The 16,553-nt window shown below is 37.9% G+C and overlaps 1 protein-coding gene across 1 annotated transcript in view; it reads right to left on the bottom strand.

Annotated features, from left to right (window-relative positions):
* Positions 1-16,069, bottom strand: part of LOC311091076 (complement C2) — a 34,272-nt gene extending 18,203 nt beyond the window's left edge. Inside the window, exons 1-7 of the mRNA XM_084126815.1 lie at positions 15,937-16,069; positions 14,414-14,632; positions 13,514-13,750; positions 6,371-6,556; positions 3,836-4,009; positions 715-813; positions 489-622 (exon numbers count right to left, since the gene is read on the bottom strand). Coding sequence (XP_083982941.1) covers positions 489-622; positions 715-813; positions 3,836-4,009; positions 6,371-6,556; positions 13,514-13,750; positions 14,414-14,632; positions 15,937-16,003 — 1,116 coding nt within the window. The 5' untranslated portion in view covers positions 16,004-16,069. The remainder of the gene's footprint in view (positions 1-488; positions 623-714; positions 814-3,835; positions 4,010-6,370; positions 6,557-13,513; positions 13,751-14,413; positions 14,633-15,936) is intronic.
* Between the last annotated feature and the right edge of the window lie 484 nt (positions 16,070-16,553).

The following is a 16,553-nucleotide window of genomic DNA, read 5'->3' as shown; positions in this document are numbered from 1 at the left end:
CGCTTTAAATGATTATTCATAAATGTTAGTATGCACTAACTTATCGTCAAGACAAGACGATGTAGCTGTTGTGGGAAAAAATAATAAAGAATTGCCTGCCCAACTCGGAAACTCAGATATCAAAATGATCTCAGTTTCCCAGTAGTACGACTTCAGAGGGCATTCATGTCCAATTCCTGACTAGGAAACTCATATTTACGATAATTCCAATAGCATGTGAAGTCAGCATAAAGCCTGAGTTTTGTCAACTCTAACTATTCCTCTAACCCTAAGTTTGTTCAACTACCATTATGGTACGAGCCTGTGGTCTTTGGCCATCTGCATCTAGTTGTTTTAGAGAACACATTCCTATTAAATGAGTTAAACATTTTATTTTAAATATGTTTAATTGACAGCTTTTTGTAATTGTAAAAACATTTTTAATACATTTTTGTAATTTTGTAATTTGCTTTGCCTTTTAATTTTTTCCAAGTTATAGAAATACAAACCTTACGGACAAGTTCAATAATGGCAGTTTTTGCTGCCTGAAAATTCTCCTTTGAAATGCTTCCTGATGTGTCCATGAGGATGAAGACATTCAGCCGACCTTCTTCAACCCTGACAGTCCTACCCAAATTTTGCCCTAGTGATTGTGCAATAAAAAAAATGTAGTAAAGGTTAATGTTCCTTACTTGTGTACAAGAAAATTATGTTTTCAAAAAGTTCTGTTTTCACCTTTCTTTTTAAAGTTAGGGTGTGACACATCCATAACTGCGGTCAGAGATCCTCCAAAGGCCTGAGCAACGGTATCTGGTTGATCAAATGAGTACTGGGCTAAAAAAAAAAGAATTGAATGTTTACATTGAATCAGGGGTGCATTCCAGAAAGCAAGGTTATCTTACTGTCAAACATACCCTGAACTCTCGGTTGATTAAACCAAACCTTGCTTACTCGAGGTATGCTGGTTCTAAAAACGCATCTGGGTGTAAGTAAGAGTATGTTCATGGTTAACACACCAGACATTCTCAACAGAGCGATGAATCAACGAGTCACCATGGAAATGGATGCTAAGAATAAGCATGTCTTACTACTACTTTCTTCTTCTTTAAATGCTGATTTACATACTTATCAATTTACATTTACATGCATATCGCCACCTATTTCACTCTAAAAAAATGCTGGGTTGTTTCAACTCAAATTTGGGTCAACTATGGACAAACCCAGCCATTGGGTTAAATTTGTAAATTACATTTTTAACCACATGTTTGGGTTTGTCCATATTTGACCCAAATTGGGTTAAAACAACTGAGTATTTTTTAGAGTGTTGGTGGTTGTGCAATAATTTTTCAATCTTTTAATTTAATAATCTTTAATCACTGTGAAAAAGAACTATATCGTTTGTTTGATGCTAATTATATAATAAAAAGAAAGACAGATTAAACTAAATACAGTAATTTTGCTTCCACGTTGCTTGAAAGATAACATATCATATATCATATCATATATGTCTTTTACAACCCCATTTACAGAATAGTTGGGACATTTTGTGCTACTAAAATCAAGAATCTGTGATTTGTTAATTCTCTTGAACCTTTATTTAACTGACAAATGAACTGTAAATATAAACAAGTTTTGAATTTGATGGCCGCAACACACTCCACAAATGTTGGGACAGAGGCATGTTTACCACTGTGTCACATCACCTTAGCTTTTAATTACACTTTTTAACCATTTACGGATTGAGGATAGTAACTGTTGCAGTTTTGCAAGTGTAATATATTTTCACAAGACAACTGCTCAACAGTTTGTGGTCATCGTTGCCTGATTCTCCTTTTCATGATAGGTCATACATTTTCAATAAGAGACATATCTGGACTGCAGGCAGGCCCTCAGGCACATCTCTTCTATGGTGCAGAGTGTCTAGAAACCACTCAGTTTTAGCATGTGCAGAATGAGGCCTGGCATTGTCTTTCTTCCCAGGAAAAATGTCTTCTTCATGGCAGTTTATGTCTGTACAATCCCAATATATGCCTCCATGTCAGTGGTACCTTCACACAAATGCAAGTCACCCATGCCGTTTACACTGATGCATCTCCGTACCATGACATATGTTTGCTTTTGCATCTGTCACTGATGAAAGTCTGATTGATCCCTTTCGTCTTCGGGACTGAGAAGTCAATGTCTGTTTTTCCCCAAAACAAGCTGAAATATGGACTCATCTGACCGCAGCACACATTTACTCTGTCTTGATTAATGTTTTCACTTTTATTTTGCCTCTGTCCCAACTTTTGTGTAGTGAAATTAGTTTATATTAACAAAATACAATTATGTTGTTCAGTGGAAACATTGGAAAACTTTTCTTTGACCTTTTGTCAGTTAAAAAAAAAGGTTCAAGCGAAATTAACAAATCACAGATTCTGATTTTTATTGCATTTTACAAAATGTCCCAACTTTTCTGGAAATGGGGTTGTATTATAGAAATACATTATAGCATAGAAAACGTCCTGTTGCAAAAAAACAAACAAAACAAAAACAAAAAAAACGTCTGAATGCAGATCAATGATGTATGAGATGAGAATTATATAGCTATATATATATTTTTTTTTTTTTAAATAACATTACCTTGTTTTAATAACGCTTTATATATCAATATACCTATAATATATATACCAATATTATATATATATATAATACTGTATTGTGTGCAATCTGTCATGCCCACTGGAGCCTCATCAATAGGGCACGCATGCGCTGAAGTAAACTAACCCTGAACCCCTCTGAAGTAAACTAACCCTGAAACCCTCTGAAGTAAACTAACCCTGAAACCCTCTGAAGTAAACTAACCCTGAAACCCTCTGAAGTAAACTAACCCTGAACAGCTCTGAAGTAAACTAACCCTGAACCCCTCTGAAGTAAACTAACCCTGAAACCCTCTGAAGTAAACTAACCCTGAACCCCTCTGAAGTAAACTAACCCTGAACCCCTCTGAAGTAAACTAACCCTGAACCCCTCTGAAGTAAACTAACCCTGAAACCCTCTGAAGTAAACTAACCCTGAACCCCTCTGAAGTAAACTAACCCTGAACCCCTCTGAAGTAAACTAACCCTGAAACCCTCTGAAGTAAACTAACCCTGAACAGCTCTGAAGTAAACTAACCCTGAACCCCTCTGAAGTAAACTAACCCTGAAACCCTCTGAAGTAAACTAACCCTGAACCCCTCTGAAGTAAACTAACCCTGAAACCCTCTGAAGTAAACTAACCCTGAACCCCTCTGAAGTAAACTAACCCTGAAACCCTCTGAAGTAAACTAACCCTGAACCCCTCTGAAGTAAACTAACCCTGAACCCCTCTGAAGTAAACTAACCCTGAAACCCTCTGAAGTAAACTAACCCTGAACAGCTCTGAAGTAAACTAACCCTGAACCCCTCTGAAGTAAACTAACCCTGAAACCCTCTGAAGTAAACTAACCCTGAACCCCTCTGAAGTAAACTAACCCTGAAACCCTCTGAAGTAAACTAACCCTGAACCCCTCTGAAGTAAACTAACCCTGAACCCCTCTGAAGTAAACTAACCCTGAAACCCTCTGAAGTAAACTAACCCTGAACCCCTCTGAAGTAAACTAACCCTGAAACCCTCTGAAGTAAACTAACCCTGGATCATGAGCTGCTCCGGAGCAGGTTATGTTGAGAGAGTAGGTTGCAATGGCAACTTACCCTGAAAGTTAACTCCGTTTTTGGATCCGAAAGTTGAGGTTATCCTCTTACTTACCCTTAAACCCTTGTCACATAACCTGCTTTCTGGAATACACCGCAGTCCCACTACACTGTGTAAATAAATGTCTGTGTCCTTGACTGACCATAGCAGCGTGGTTCTGCCCCACTCCATTCCCTTGAATCCAAACATTGCCTTTCAGAGGGGCCGAGCAAATCCAGACCTAACTGACACAGATACCGCACTCGGTCTCCAATGCGGAAGCGTTCTCCTGAACGTAAGGCCCCTGGAGGAGCCCCTGGGTTTTTGCAGTCCTCAGCTGGAATAAGAAACACATGATACATATATTTATCATTTATATACTATGCATTTTTTGGTAAATGATGCATTGTTCAATAATGATGAAAAATCACAAATGAAACCTATTTAAATGTATTTATTATGCATGCCAGTCCAGTAGTTGGCGATGTCACTTTGTAAAGAAATGCTACACGCCTATAGACTGAACACGTAACATGCATGAGCATGACGTCACGGTTTTAGAAATTCTTTGAAAACTTGCACTTTGAAATAGAGACCTGCATGAAACAAAATTTTCAGTCCCGCTTCTGAGGGATTCTGTCCCGCTTCCGCCCACTCCCGCAAAAATATATGTTACTGTTATGAATCCTGTCTTGTGTTCCCCTTGTCTTGTGTGGACTTTTGTCATTTCCTGTCCTGTGCCATGTTTTGTTGTCCTTGTTGTCCATGTTTTTCTTGTTTATTAGTCTCCCCAGGTGTTTCTAATTAGCAACGCCCCCTTGTTATCTTATTTAGCTTGTTTGCCTGTGTATTTAAGCCCTGTGTCTTATTCAGTCTTTGTGAGCTCTTGATGTTGTTTGTTGGTTGTCCTGTTCCCGAGTCCTGTTCCCGAGTCCTGTTCCCGAGTCCTGTTCCCGAGTCCTGTTCCCGAGTCCTGTTCCCGAGTCCTGTTCCCGAGTCCTGTTCCCGAGTCCTGTTCCCGAGTCCTGTTCCCGAGTCTGAGTCTGTCTTTGTCAAGTTTTGAGTTTGTTTAAATAAAGTGTGCTGCACGTGGATCCTGCTTCCTCCTATGTTTCAACCGCAACTTTACAGTTAACTCATTACAAGGGGGGGTAACTCATTACAAGTAACTTGAGTTACGTAATCAGATTACTTTTCAAGTAACTAGTAATGTAACACATTACTTTTAAAATTTACAACAAAATATATGAGTTACTTTTTCAAATAAGTAACACAAGGTACTTTGTTTTGCCATGTATTGACTGACAGCTCTTTTGTCCCCATATTGAGACAAATCGAAGTGCAGAGGTGGTGGGTGGGTCGGTGTGTGTGTGTGTGTGTGTGTGTGTGTGTGTGTAAACATGATGGTTATTGTAGTTCTAGAGACTAAATGTGAGCATGCATGTAGGCCTACTCATCTCACTTGCACACAAAAAAGATTAAATATTCCTTAAAATGAATAAAATCAGTGAAATGCAGAGTCAGAATACTATGCAAACCTCCAATAATAAATATGTTAAATAAAGCATACATTTTTATGCATTTAATCTCACTTTATTGACCAATGTACTTGCTTCTGACCTTCGATGATTCAGTTAAACCATAAGCAAAAATGACTATAGTTTTGGTTGTTTTTTATTGCTAAAAGAAGTGTTAAACTTTTTTTCTCCTGCATCCTATTCTTCCGTTATCCAGAACAGCAGCTGAGAGGTTTGTCTGAGTGGCGCCCTCTACTATACACGCATGAATTAGCATTTCCTTCAGCCTGAGGGTTAATATTTCACTTTTGGTGTGAAAGGGTCTTTACATTTACTTTACATTTAAATGTCTTTACATTTACTTCACATTTATATATATATTATTTTTATTTATTTTTAAAGGTAAAAATAAAATAAAAATTAACACAGAAGTAATGTAACACATTACTTTTCTAAAAAAGTAACTAAGTAAAGCAATTAGTTACTTTTTTAGGGAGTAACGCAATATTATAATGCATAATGAATGTTATAAATACTGTATAAACTCTGCCTGTAACTGTTTTTATTTTCGTTTTAGTTGCTCTTGTTGCTTTTGTGAAACAGATGAATAACAATGTAATTGTTTTCAGATTTTTTTCTTTATATATATATATATATATATATATATATATTTCAATTTTGAGGGAGTCCCGCGATTCGTTTTATTCTCCCGCAACCCGCACACACACGAGTACCTTACCTTACAAAAGGCCATTTTCGTATAAATGAACAGCCAATACGCATAAAAAGTTTTCAGCTTTTAGTTGAAACTGTGTTGTGTAAACGGCCCCCTAATCTCTAACAGAAAACATCTGCACAAATTCCTCGTTTGTAGTACAGCCATTATTTACATGATGTGGCTACATCACCATGTAGCACATTTGCATAATTTACACGTGCTGCTAATTTGGCTCGTCCTCAAACAAAGGTAGTAAAAAGAAATTAAGATATTTTTTTTTAACATTAACTCAAGTAAAACTATTCTAGTAGACCATCTTGCAAAATTATAAACCATGTAAATATAATGTTTCAATTAAGAATATGAGGGAGTAGCATATTATAAAAGAAAGTAAGAGAAAAAAATCACAACTTCATTTGTATGTTCTGCATTTGTTTGGAAACAAAGGAATATAAATGCTTACACTGGTCATCACACACTGGTGTTGCACCAGTCCATCCACCCCACTGAGTGCAGTTCCGCTCAGCAGATCCAATTAAATCAAATCCTTCATGACATGAAAAGGTCTGTTTTTCTCCAAACTTGAACCACTGTTTCCTTGGCCAGAACTGCCCGTTGTCAAGCTGAAGTTGAGCAGGGCAAAGAATCTCTAATAGTGAGACAGAAACATGGGTGGTTAAAGTGGAAGCCAAACAAGTAATCTGTAGGGCTTTTCATACTTAAAATTGTTCATCTTTGGGTTACCTTTTTCCATGTTTCACACTGTTCAATCTTTATCTTGTGTGAATTAATCTTAGGTTTTCAGGATTTATGCACAGCAAAATCAGCTGTGTTAAATGTACTGTACACCAATGGTATGAGCCTCACCCACAGGTATTAAAAAGCAGTGTAGGATCATCTCTTTGTAGTGTTAAATGTTGAATTATCCAGGCAGTTAACAAATCAATTAGGTTTACTTTACAAGTGATGATTGGCCATTAAGTGATGAGATGACACTTACTAAAAGCAAGTTTGGATGTACAAGTCGTTTAGAGTTAGAGGTTTAACTCCAGTTACAGTTAGTTTGAAACATTTAAAATATGATGATCAGTGTGTCCTTCAGTAGGGCACTTCGACATTGATTTATGTTGAATTATTATTAGTCCAGTCATTGCAACAGTGTTTAAACAAACACATTTGTTTGCACTGTGGCAAAGAAGAAGAGTAAAGCATGTAGACTTCATCAAATTCACTAGTTTTGTTAATAAATAGTGTTGTAGTACTACGATAAGCAAATACTGTCTCTGAAAATTATTTTGTATGGGAAAATTTTAACTGTCACACATAGACATCAAAATTTGGCAATGGTGACAATAAAAAAAAATATTCATGCCGCAGTGCATGCTGGGTACCAGCATGCAATGTGGCATGGTTCTTTTGATTTGAAAATGTTTGACTTCAAACAATGTTAGGTATTGTATGACAAGTGCTGATGTCTAAGCAAAAATCTGGTGAAATGTTAAATCCTTCAGAAGCAGTGTATTCACACTTCTTCATAAGTAGTGATGTGAGCAATTAAGTTTTTCGAAACTCACAAAATGTCATTGTTTCGAAACGCACTGATGATGCCTGCTAGTCAAAACAGTAACTGTATCAAATGCAACTGTATCAAATCATAATCTATTAAATACAATTAACAAATCATCTAATACCATTAAATGGAGTGTCTGTTTAATATGTTATTTTGTTCAATTGTAAGACTTGTTTAATGAATAGCTTGGTTAATCAGGCCAAAAAGACAGCATTTAATTAAACTCTTATTTATTATTGAACAAATGTGTCATTAAAAATATCTACAAATTTATAAAAGTTAATATCATGGGTTCACAAGAGATCTCCCCCCCCTAGCGGTAAACCATTGAAATTTCTAAATGTTTCGAAAATAGTTATGACATAACATATCCTCATTTCCTGAAATGATGTGACTTTGACAGCATGATAAATGCTCTAAATCACTGGTTTAAAAAAAAAAAAAAAGATTCACAAAGGTTGTGAAGCTTCATGAAGCATGGTTTGAAAATTCCAAAAACACTAATCACAACAGTATTTCATCACTGTAGTTACACCATATTAGCACAAATTGTATTCCTACAATGAGCATAGATTCAACTAGAGGTCTGCATTACCGCGGCTGTCCCGCGGGACCCGTGGGACCCGACCAGATATTTTGCGCCGCGGGATTAAATTTCCGACTAAAAAACGGTAGCGGTCGGTAACTCTGGTGTAATTTGAACGGGAGCGGTCGGTCATTCAATATCACGTTCCCGACGCCGACGTTCTTTCAGAACAGCATATCTTCGCTTTACCTAATCTTAATCTTATCGACCACCCGGTATAGGCTACAGTCTGCCCTACAATATTGTTCGGTTAAGGCCTACATATTTTGCTTAATGACATGTCATATTTTCTTTCTTTCTCTGACACTTTTCCTGTGTTGACAGCAAAATGTTACGAATTTTGATAATACGAATAAAAATAATAGCCTACACTTCATTTTTTTTTCGCTGCGACATTTTTTCCCCTACTGTCTGCAGCAAAATGTTACATTTTGTATATTGACAAGGCGAATAAAATAATAATAAAAAAATGTTTGTGCAGACTACATTTTTATTTTCTCTGTGAAAATGTACATGTGAAATTCTGGGAGATCTATATTAAGCGGGATGGTCGGGTCGGGAAGAAAATTATTCTAAGCAGACAGCGGGTGAACAAATAGTGTATATATAGCGGGAACGGGTGGGTGCGGGATATAACCCCAGCGGGAGCGGGCGGGAGCGGGACTTAAAAAACAGTCCCGCGCAGACCTCTAGATTCAACACTACAATCTGACTCACATTCACTTATTACAATTAGGATGGCAGCAAATAATTAAGCCACTCATTCATCTCAATGTTACAAGTGGTCAAATTTACTTAATTACACCCTATTTAATCCTCTTAATTGGTACAACACTGCTGCACAGGCAGAAATATAATTAAATTAATATTAATCAAAGTCATGGTACCCAACCAAATGGAACACTAATCACCATAATGGTGACTTCAAATGAAACGTTAAATGAAACAACACTCAATAAAGCTAAACCTCTACTAATCGTATTCATAGAAATTAAGAGTTAATTAGTTACATCAAAAGATGTATTTTATTTGCAGTTGAGGATATAAGTCTTCTTCAGTCTTGTTCTCTTTTTCTGTTCTTGTTCTTCCTCTTTCATTTACATTTACATTTATTCATTTAGCAGACGCTTTCATCCAAAGCAACTTACAAATGAGAACAATAGAAGCAGTTAGAACTATCAGTAGGACAACAATATGCAAGTGCTATGACCCTTCTCAGTTTAATCTAACGTGTGAAGAAGAGAAAGTGTTAGTATTACTGGATCAAGTGTTGTCGAAAAAGATGCGTCTTCAGCCGTTTCTTGAAAGTGGCTACGGACTCAGCAGCTCTGGTTGAGTTAGGCAGATCATTCCACCAGCAGGGAACAGTCATGGTAAAGGTCCAAGAAAGAGATTTTGTGCCTCTTTGAGATGGCACCACAAGACGTTGTTCACTTGCGGAGCGCAAGTTTCTGGATGGCACATAAGTCTGAAGTAATGAGTTTAAGTAAAAGGGAGCAGAGCCAGTGGTTGTTCTGTAGGCAAACGTCAGTGACTTGAATTTGATGCAAGCGGCAACTGGCAACCAGTGCAATTTTGTGAGGAAAGGAGTGACATGTGCTCTCTTCGGTTTGTTAAAGACCACTCTGGCTGCAGCGTTCTGGATCAGTTGCAGAGGTTTGACAGAGCAAGCTGGGAGACCAGCCAGGAGAGCATTACAATAGTCCAGTCTGGATAAAACTAGCGCTTGGACAAGGAGTTGTGTAGCATGCTCTGATCGGAAGGGGCTGATACTCCTAATGTTGTACAAGGTAAATCTAAATGACCGGGAAGTTCTAGCAATATGGTCTGTGAAGTTCAATTGATCATCAATTACAACTCCAAGCTTCCTGGCTGACCTTGATGGAGTTATGGATGACGAGCCTAGCTGAATGGTGAGGTTGTGATGAAGTGTTGGGTTGGCCGGGACCACAAGTAGCTCTGTCTTTGCAAGGTTTAGTTGAAGGTGGTGGTCCTTCATCCAGCCAGAAATCTGTCTTTCAGGCAGGCTGAGATACGATCAGCTACCGTAAGAGGTAGAGTTGTGTGTCATCAGCGTAGCAGTGATAGGAAAATCCATGTTTCTGAATCACAGATCCTAGTGATGTCATGTAGATGGAGAAGAGAAGTGGTTCAAGCACTGTGCCCTGAGGCACTCCAGTAGCTAGATGTTGGGTCTTAGACACCACAGCCCTATATGACACCCTAAAGTACCTACCTGAGAGGTAAGACTTGAACCATTGGAGTGTGGTTCCCGAGATGCCCTTCATCTTTAGGATTTACAGGAGGATCTGGTGGTTAACTGTGTCAAAGGCAGCAGATCCAGCAGGATGAGAACTGAGGATTTGGAAGCTGCTCTTGCCAGTCTCAGAGCTTCAATTACTGAGAGCAGGGCAGTCTCAGTTGAGTGTCCGCTTTTGAAACCAGACTGATTGTTGTCCAAGAGGTTGTTCTGTGTAAGGAAGGAAGAGATCTGGTTGAAAACAACTTGTTCAAGTGTTTTCGTTGACGAATGGAAGGAGAGATACCGGTCTGTAATTTTCCAGATGTGCTGGATTTAGAGTGTGTTTCTTAAGCAGTGGGGTAACACGAGCCTGCTTAAATGCTGTGAGAAAGGTACCAGTGTGAAGAGAGGTGTTTATGATGTGCGTGAGTGCGGGTACAACTGAGGATGAAATGGCTTGAAGTAGGTTAGTGGGAATAGGATCAAGAGGACAGGTGGTAGGGCGATTGTAAAGGAGGAGTTTGGAGACTTCTGCCTCTGAAAGTAGAGAGAAGGAGGGTAGAATGTGTGTGTTAGCTGGTAAAATGTGTGTGTCAGTTTGTGGATTGGTAAACTGGCCGCTGATGGTGGTTGTTTTATTTATGAAGAATGTGGCAAAATCGTCAGCTGTTAGGGTTGATGAAGGAGGAGGAGGAGGGTTGAGAAGTGAGGAGAAGGTTTTGAAAAGCATGCGAGAGTCTGAAGAATTGTTAATTTTGTTGTGATAATAAGTCATTTTAGCAGTGGAGATATTAGCAGAGAAGGAAGAGAGAAGGGACTGATAAAGACCAAGGTCAGTAGGATCTTTCGATTTGCGCCACTTCCTCTCTGCACCCCTGAGTTTAGAACGATGTTCACGGAGAACATCAGATAACCAGGGGGTAGAGGGTGTGGCATGGGCTGGCCTGGAGGAAACGGGGCAAAAGTTGTCCAAGCAGGATGTTAAGAAAAGATTATCAGTTGCACTGTTAGTATCTAGTATTGAAAGCTGATCAGGTGGAGGAAGTGTGGATAAGACCAAAGAGGATAGGTGAGAAGGTGAGAGTGAGCGTAGGTTTTGCCAAAAGGTGACCTGTGGAGGAGTGTGTGTTGTGTTCTGAGGCAGGTTGAGGTTGAGAGTGAGGAGGAAGTGATCTGAGGTGTGCAGTGGAGTGACCAGCGTATGGTCAGTGGAGCAGTAGCGCGTGTAAATAAGATCCAATTTGTTATCTGATTTGTGAGTAGCCACAGCAGATACTTGTTTGAGGTCGAATGAGGCAAGCAGAGTGTGGAAATCACACAAGCAGCCTGAGGTTTTTCTAGGTGGATGTTGAAGTCTCCAAGAACTATGAGAGGAGTACCTTCCTCAGGGAAGGATGAGAGTAGCACATCAAGCTCCTCCAAGAAGCTGCCAAACTGACCTGGGGGACGATATACAACTACAAAATGGATTTTAATAGGGCTAGTGATGGTAATTGAATGTGATTCAAATGAGCTGTTGTCACACAGAGGTGGTAAAGGATCACATTTCCAATCGTTTGAGATAAGCAGACCAGTACCTCCAGCCCTACCAGTCAGGCGAGGGGTGTGAGAGAGTGAAGTTAGTGGAGAGGGCAGCCGGTGTGGCAGTGTCCTCTGGTCTGATCCAGGTCTCAGTCAGGGCCAGTAGGCTGAGACCTGAATGACTAGAAATATATTTAATGAAATCAGCTTTGTTTACAGCGGACTGGCAATTCCAGAGACCAATAGGAAAAGAGAATATAGTACTAGAAGACACCGGAAATTTATGCAGGTTGTTAGGATTGTACTGCCTCAGATGTGTGACATTAGATTTACGTATGTTTGTAATAGTAGGGATTTGAAAACACATAGTGTAAGAGAGCTCACAAACAGAAAGATCAGTTGAAAAGGTGTGTAGAAGAGAAAGGAAACAACAAGAAAATAAAATGAATAACAAGAAATTAATACTCAAGTGCCTTGTCGGTGTCCTTGCTCGGTGGAGTCGCACAGGTAGAGTCGTTGGTCTTTACACTCTTCTTTCCTTCAGTAGACTCTGTTCATTAACAGCAGGTGTCATCAGTGGCTACGTTTACATGCAAAACTTTTGTTTCAATCGGACTGAATTCATTCCGATTGATGAATCTGAATATAGTGTTTACATGAACACTAAACAAGTGATCGGGTTGATGTGCGCGTTTATATGTCACAAGCTTCAAATTGGAATATATTTTTTGACATGCGCAGACTGCACAAATATACAGAGTTTTCCGCTGTTTGTACTAAATATTCTCCTACATTGGTTCTTTATTTGTTTTAAACAGCAGACTTAATATTTATCCATTTCTGGTCATAATTTGGAGTAAATGAGCATATGAACCGTTGTGCCGTTCTGCTTATATTTATAACGCTGTAAAAATGCCCCTCCCCGCACTGTAAGACCCCTCCCGTCATCTGTGGATGAGAATCTGAAACAAGGGACTGGTGGGATGTTGTCCAGACGCAGTGAAAGGAGAATTTTAGGATGACGGGACACTCATTTATATGACACTTTATTCAACAGGAACAAGAGCTCATTCCGCGCGTCATACGTCATTACGCTATTTCAACGTCATTGCACATGCGCAGTCCTTTCATTTTCGGTTTTTAATCCGACCAAGTGTTAACATGTTTTCTCGATTGGATTAGAAAAATAAATAAACCACCCCTTTCAATCCGATCGATCGATTAAGGTGTTTACATGAAGGCTTTTCAGTCCGATTGAGCCGTCAATCCGATTACTAACGTATTTGGTTGCATGTAAACGTAGCCACTAAAGGCCAGTCATCACTTGTAAATTAAACTTAATTGGTTAGATTTTAACACCTGTGAGTGAGATTCATATATACATCTAGAGGTGTTCATGTAATACTAGTGTTTTTTTTTTTTTTTATGTTTGTCAATACTATTGATTGGACAAAGAGAGCATGCAGCCTATTTAATTAATAACTCTTGCACATCAGTGGGATTTATATATTTCTGATCCTTTGCAGTGGAGCTTGGTTTTATACCCCATCTTAATAACATTAGTGGTGCTAATCCCCATTCAAAATACTTAATAAAAGTCTGAAAATTTGTTTTAACTCAGGGTTAAACAGCAGCGTATGTTAAAAAGGATGATAACCCATGGAGTAAAAAGGCAAGAAGAAGGTACCCTTGCACACAGCATTGAGTGTTCTCTTTCCATTTGGGAGTCTCATGGCTGACCATTGGCCATCTCTGTCACAGACTCTTTGCGTTACTGGAAAAGGGTAGTGTCCTGCCTTGCAGTGATAGGTCAGCACGCTCCCTTCCAATCCCTCATTGGAGTAGACCACACTACCTCCCTTTATGGACACTTCCAACGAGCAGTTCTTCTGTGGTTCCTCATAATCTCCATAATCGCTGGTTTCTAAAATACACAGATTCGGTTAATAGTAATCCTAGAATAAAATGACAGTGGATTTTTTATTTTTAAAAAAGGTATACTTAGTAACTTTTTACAGTGTAGACTAAGTCTAATGACTATGTTAACTACAATATAGTCATGACATGGTTCCCTTTACCATTGTCAATGTCAGCTTGATTATGCTGTAGATAGTATGTTACATTTTTAGTTTCAAGTTTACCATACAAATGAGCATAATGTTCCTTGTACTCTGGCCACAGCAATTGATGAATTTAAGTGATTATTAATGATAAAATACCCATAGTTGTGGCATTATTTCCCCCACAATGAAGAATACAAAGTTTTTCAAAAGTTTTCCGAAGTTACTATACTTTGCTACCAAAGAGACAAAAGTGTCAGTGAAAAGCATGGTTGAAATATGAGATATGTGATATCTAAAGAAAACAAAAGAAAAATGTAAAAAAAAACCATTTGTGCTATTTTTGGCCACAATTCTTTTGCATGTAAAGTCTGATGTGATTTGGCCAAAAGAAGGAAATATGAAAGTAACAAGCCTCATGTTTCCAGTCTCCAAGCCCATACATATTTCATGAAGCCTGTGGTGGTATCCACTATTTTACTTGTATGGGATATAGTAAATAAATATTATCGCTCTTTAAAGTTTACCTTCACATTTGACCCTGGATACTCTTGGCTCCCATTCTCCATCAGAGCTGCAGACTTTTTCGCTGATTGGATAAGGTTCAAAGCCATCGCTACAGTGATAAATTAGCCGACTACCCACAACACCGCCATTTGAATACGCCACCGTGCCTCCAATGATGGATTCAGATGTGGTGCAGTTTTTGGACTCATTCTCATAATCATAATCATATCCTGATTGCACTGAAACAGAGAAATATTGAATATTGTTAAGCTTTACATTTGATCCTTTTAGATATGAAATTTAGGGCAACTTTTGACTAAAATCATGATTATACTTGTTCAGTTTATCAGCAAAATCCATATCTGAGTTAAAACTGTCTAATTTAATCCTCTTGATATCTTTCCTCTCAATACCTGCCAAGGTTTTAATTTCCTGCCATGCTGCTCTTAATTTTTCTTCCATCCAGCTAATCTTCCACCTTATCTTTAAATTTTAACCCATTCTTCTTTATTACTGCTCTCACCCTTTTACTGATCTCTCTAACTGTGTAAATGCTCAAATGATCTCTCTAAATGCTGTTCTTTTGAACTTTCTATTCATCAAAGAATTAAAAAGAAAATTTGTACACAACTGTTTTCAACATTGATAATAATAATGAATGTTTCTTGAGCATCAAATCATCATATTAGAGTGATTTCTGATGGATCATGTGACACTGAAGACTGGAGTAATGATGCTGAAAATTCAGCTTTGATCACAGGAATAAATGACACTTTACTGTATATTCACATAGAAAACAGCTGTTTTAAATTGGAATAATATTTCACAATATTACTGTTTTTGTTTGTATTTTTAATCAAATAAATGCAGCCTTGATGAGCAGAAGAGACTTCTTTTAAAAACATTAAAAATATTACTGACCCCAAACTTTTGAACGGTAGTGTATATATACATATATATATATATATATATATATATATATATATATATATATATATATATATATATATACACATACACACATACATACACACACACACACACACACATAACTAGCTACTTGAGTAGCTTTTTCATTGGATACTTTTTTTTTTACACTTACTCAACTAACTATTAATAATTACAGTTTTTTGATACTCTACCCACCTCTGTATATGGTTCCCTGTTGAATAGTCTTAAACCTCAAAACATCTAGGAATTAGTTCCTTGTATAAGTCAATTAAATGCAGAATGGTTTAACTAGTTCTCTAAAATATCTTAGAGTGCTTCTCATGAAGCTTAGCAAGCGTATATAGACAGAGTGCAACACAGGGTTACAAATTCTGACCGTGAAAGAACAAGGAAACAAACAGGGTCAATTGTTTTGAGAAATGCACTTACTGGTTTGCAAATCTTAAGGGTGATTTTAAAAAAAATACCAAAGCGACTGAGAAAAACTGTAATGCATAATAATGGAAAAAATACATAATGGGAAAAAAAACAGAAGTTTCTATATTTCTAACATGGATGAACACATTATCATTCTCAAACATTGGGGACTTACCTTCAGATACAGAGATGTACAAGAAAAAAGTGATGATACATGCAGTAGTGTAGTGCATAGCTGTCATGATCAGTGCTGGCTTCTTTTAACTCTCCGCTTTGGGTGAAATACCAATATGAACCTTTGTAACGTGTATTTGAGGAGTGATTAAACATTAACATTTTAATGCAATTCTGGTAAGTTCTATAAAGTAATCAATTTCGGTGAGTCAGATCTGGATTAAAGACAAGGGCCACACATGGGTCATAAGTCGCCAGAGTCTCAGCCAATTATTAACCCTTCAATGGCCCTGCACTGGGCCTGAATAAGTTTTAGTGTTGGTACCGATTATCAGCCTTAGGTAAACCAGAAATCCCAAAACCGAGCCACACCTGAGCCTTATCTACACTGTAAAAAAATGGTCAATGGCTGCTACAGCTGCCAAACAAACACTGTCAAATTAAAGTGTCATAATTTAAATAAAGTGCAAAAAAAACCTTGACAGAAATGTTTATTAAGCTTTATGGAAAACACTATTATTTTACAGCTGTTTTATTTCACACAAAACAGATGATACTGAAACCCTTTAAATCCCAACAGAACATTAAACACTAACAGATATCTCAAGATATCAGCAT

The sequence above is a fragment of the Abramis brama genome, assembly GCF_963993115.1.
Source record: "Abramis brama genome assembly, chromosome: 10".
NCBI classification, from domain to species: domain Eukaryota; kingdom Metazoa; phylum Chordata; class Actinopteri; order Cypriniformes; family Leuciscidae; genus Abramis; species Abramis brama.
The sequence above is the reverse complement of the archived record's forward strand: the minus strand, read 5'-3'. Positions and strand labels throughout refer to the sequence as shown.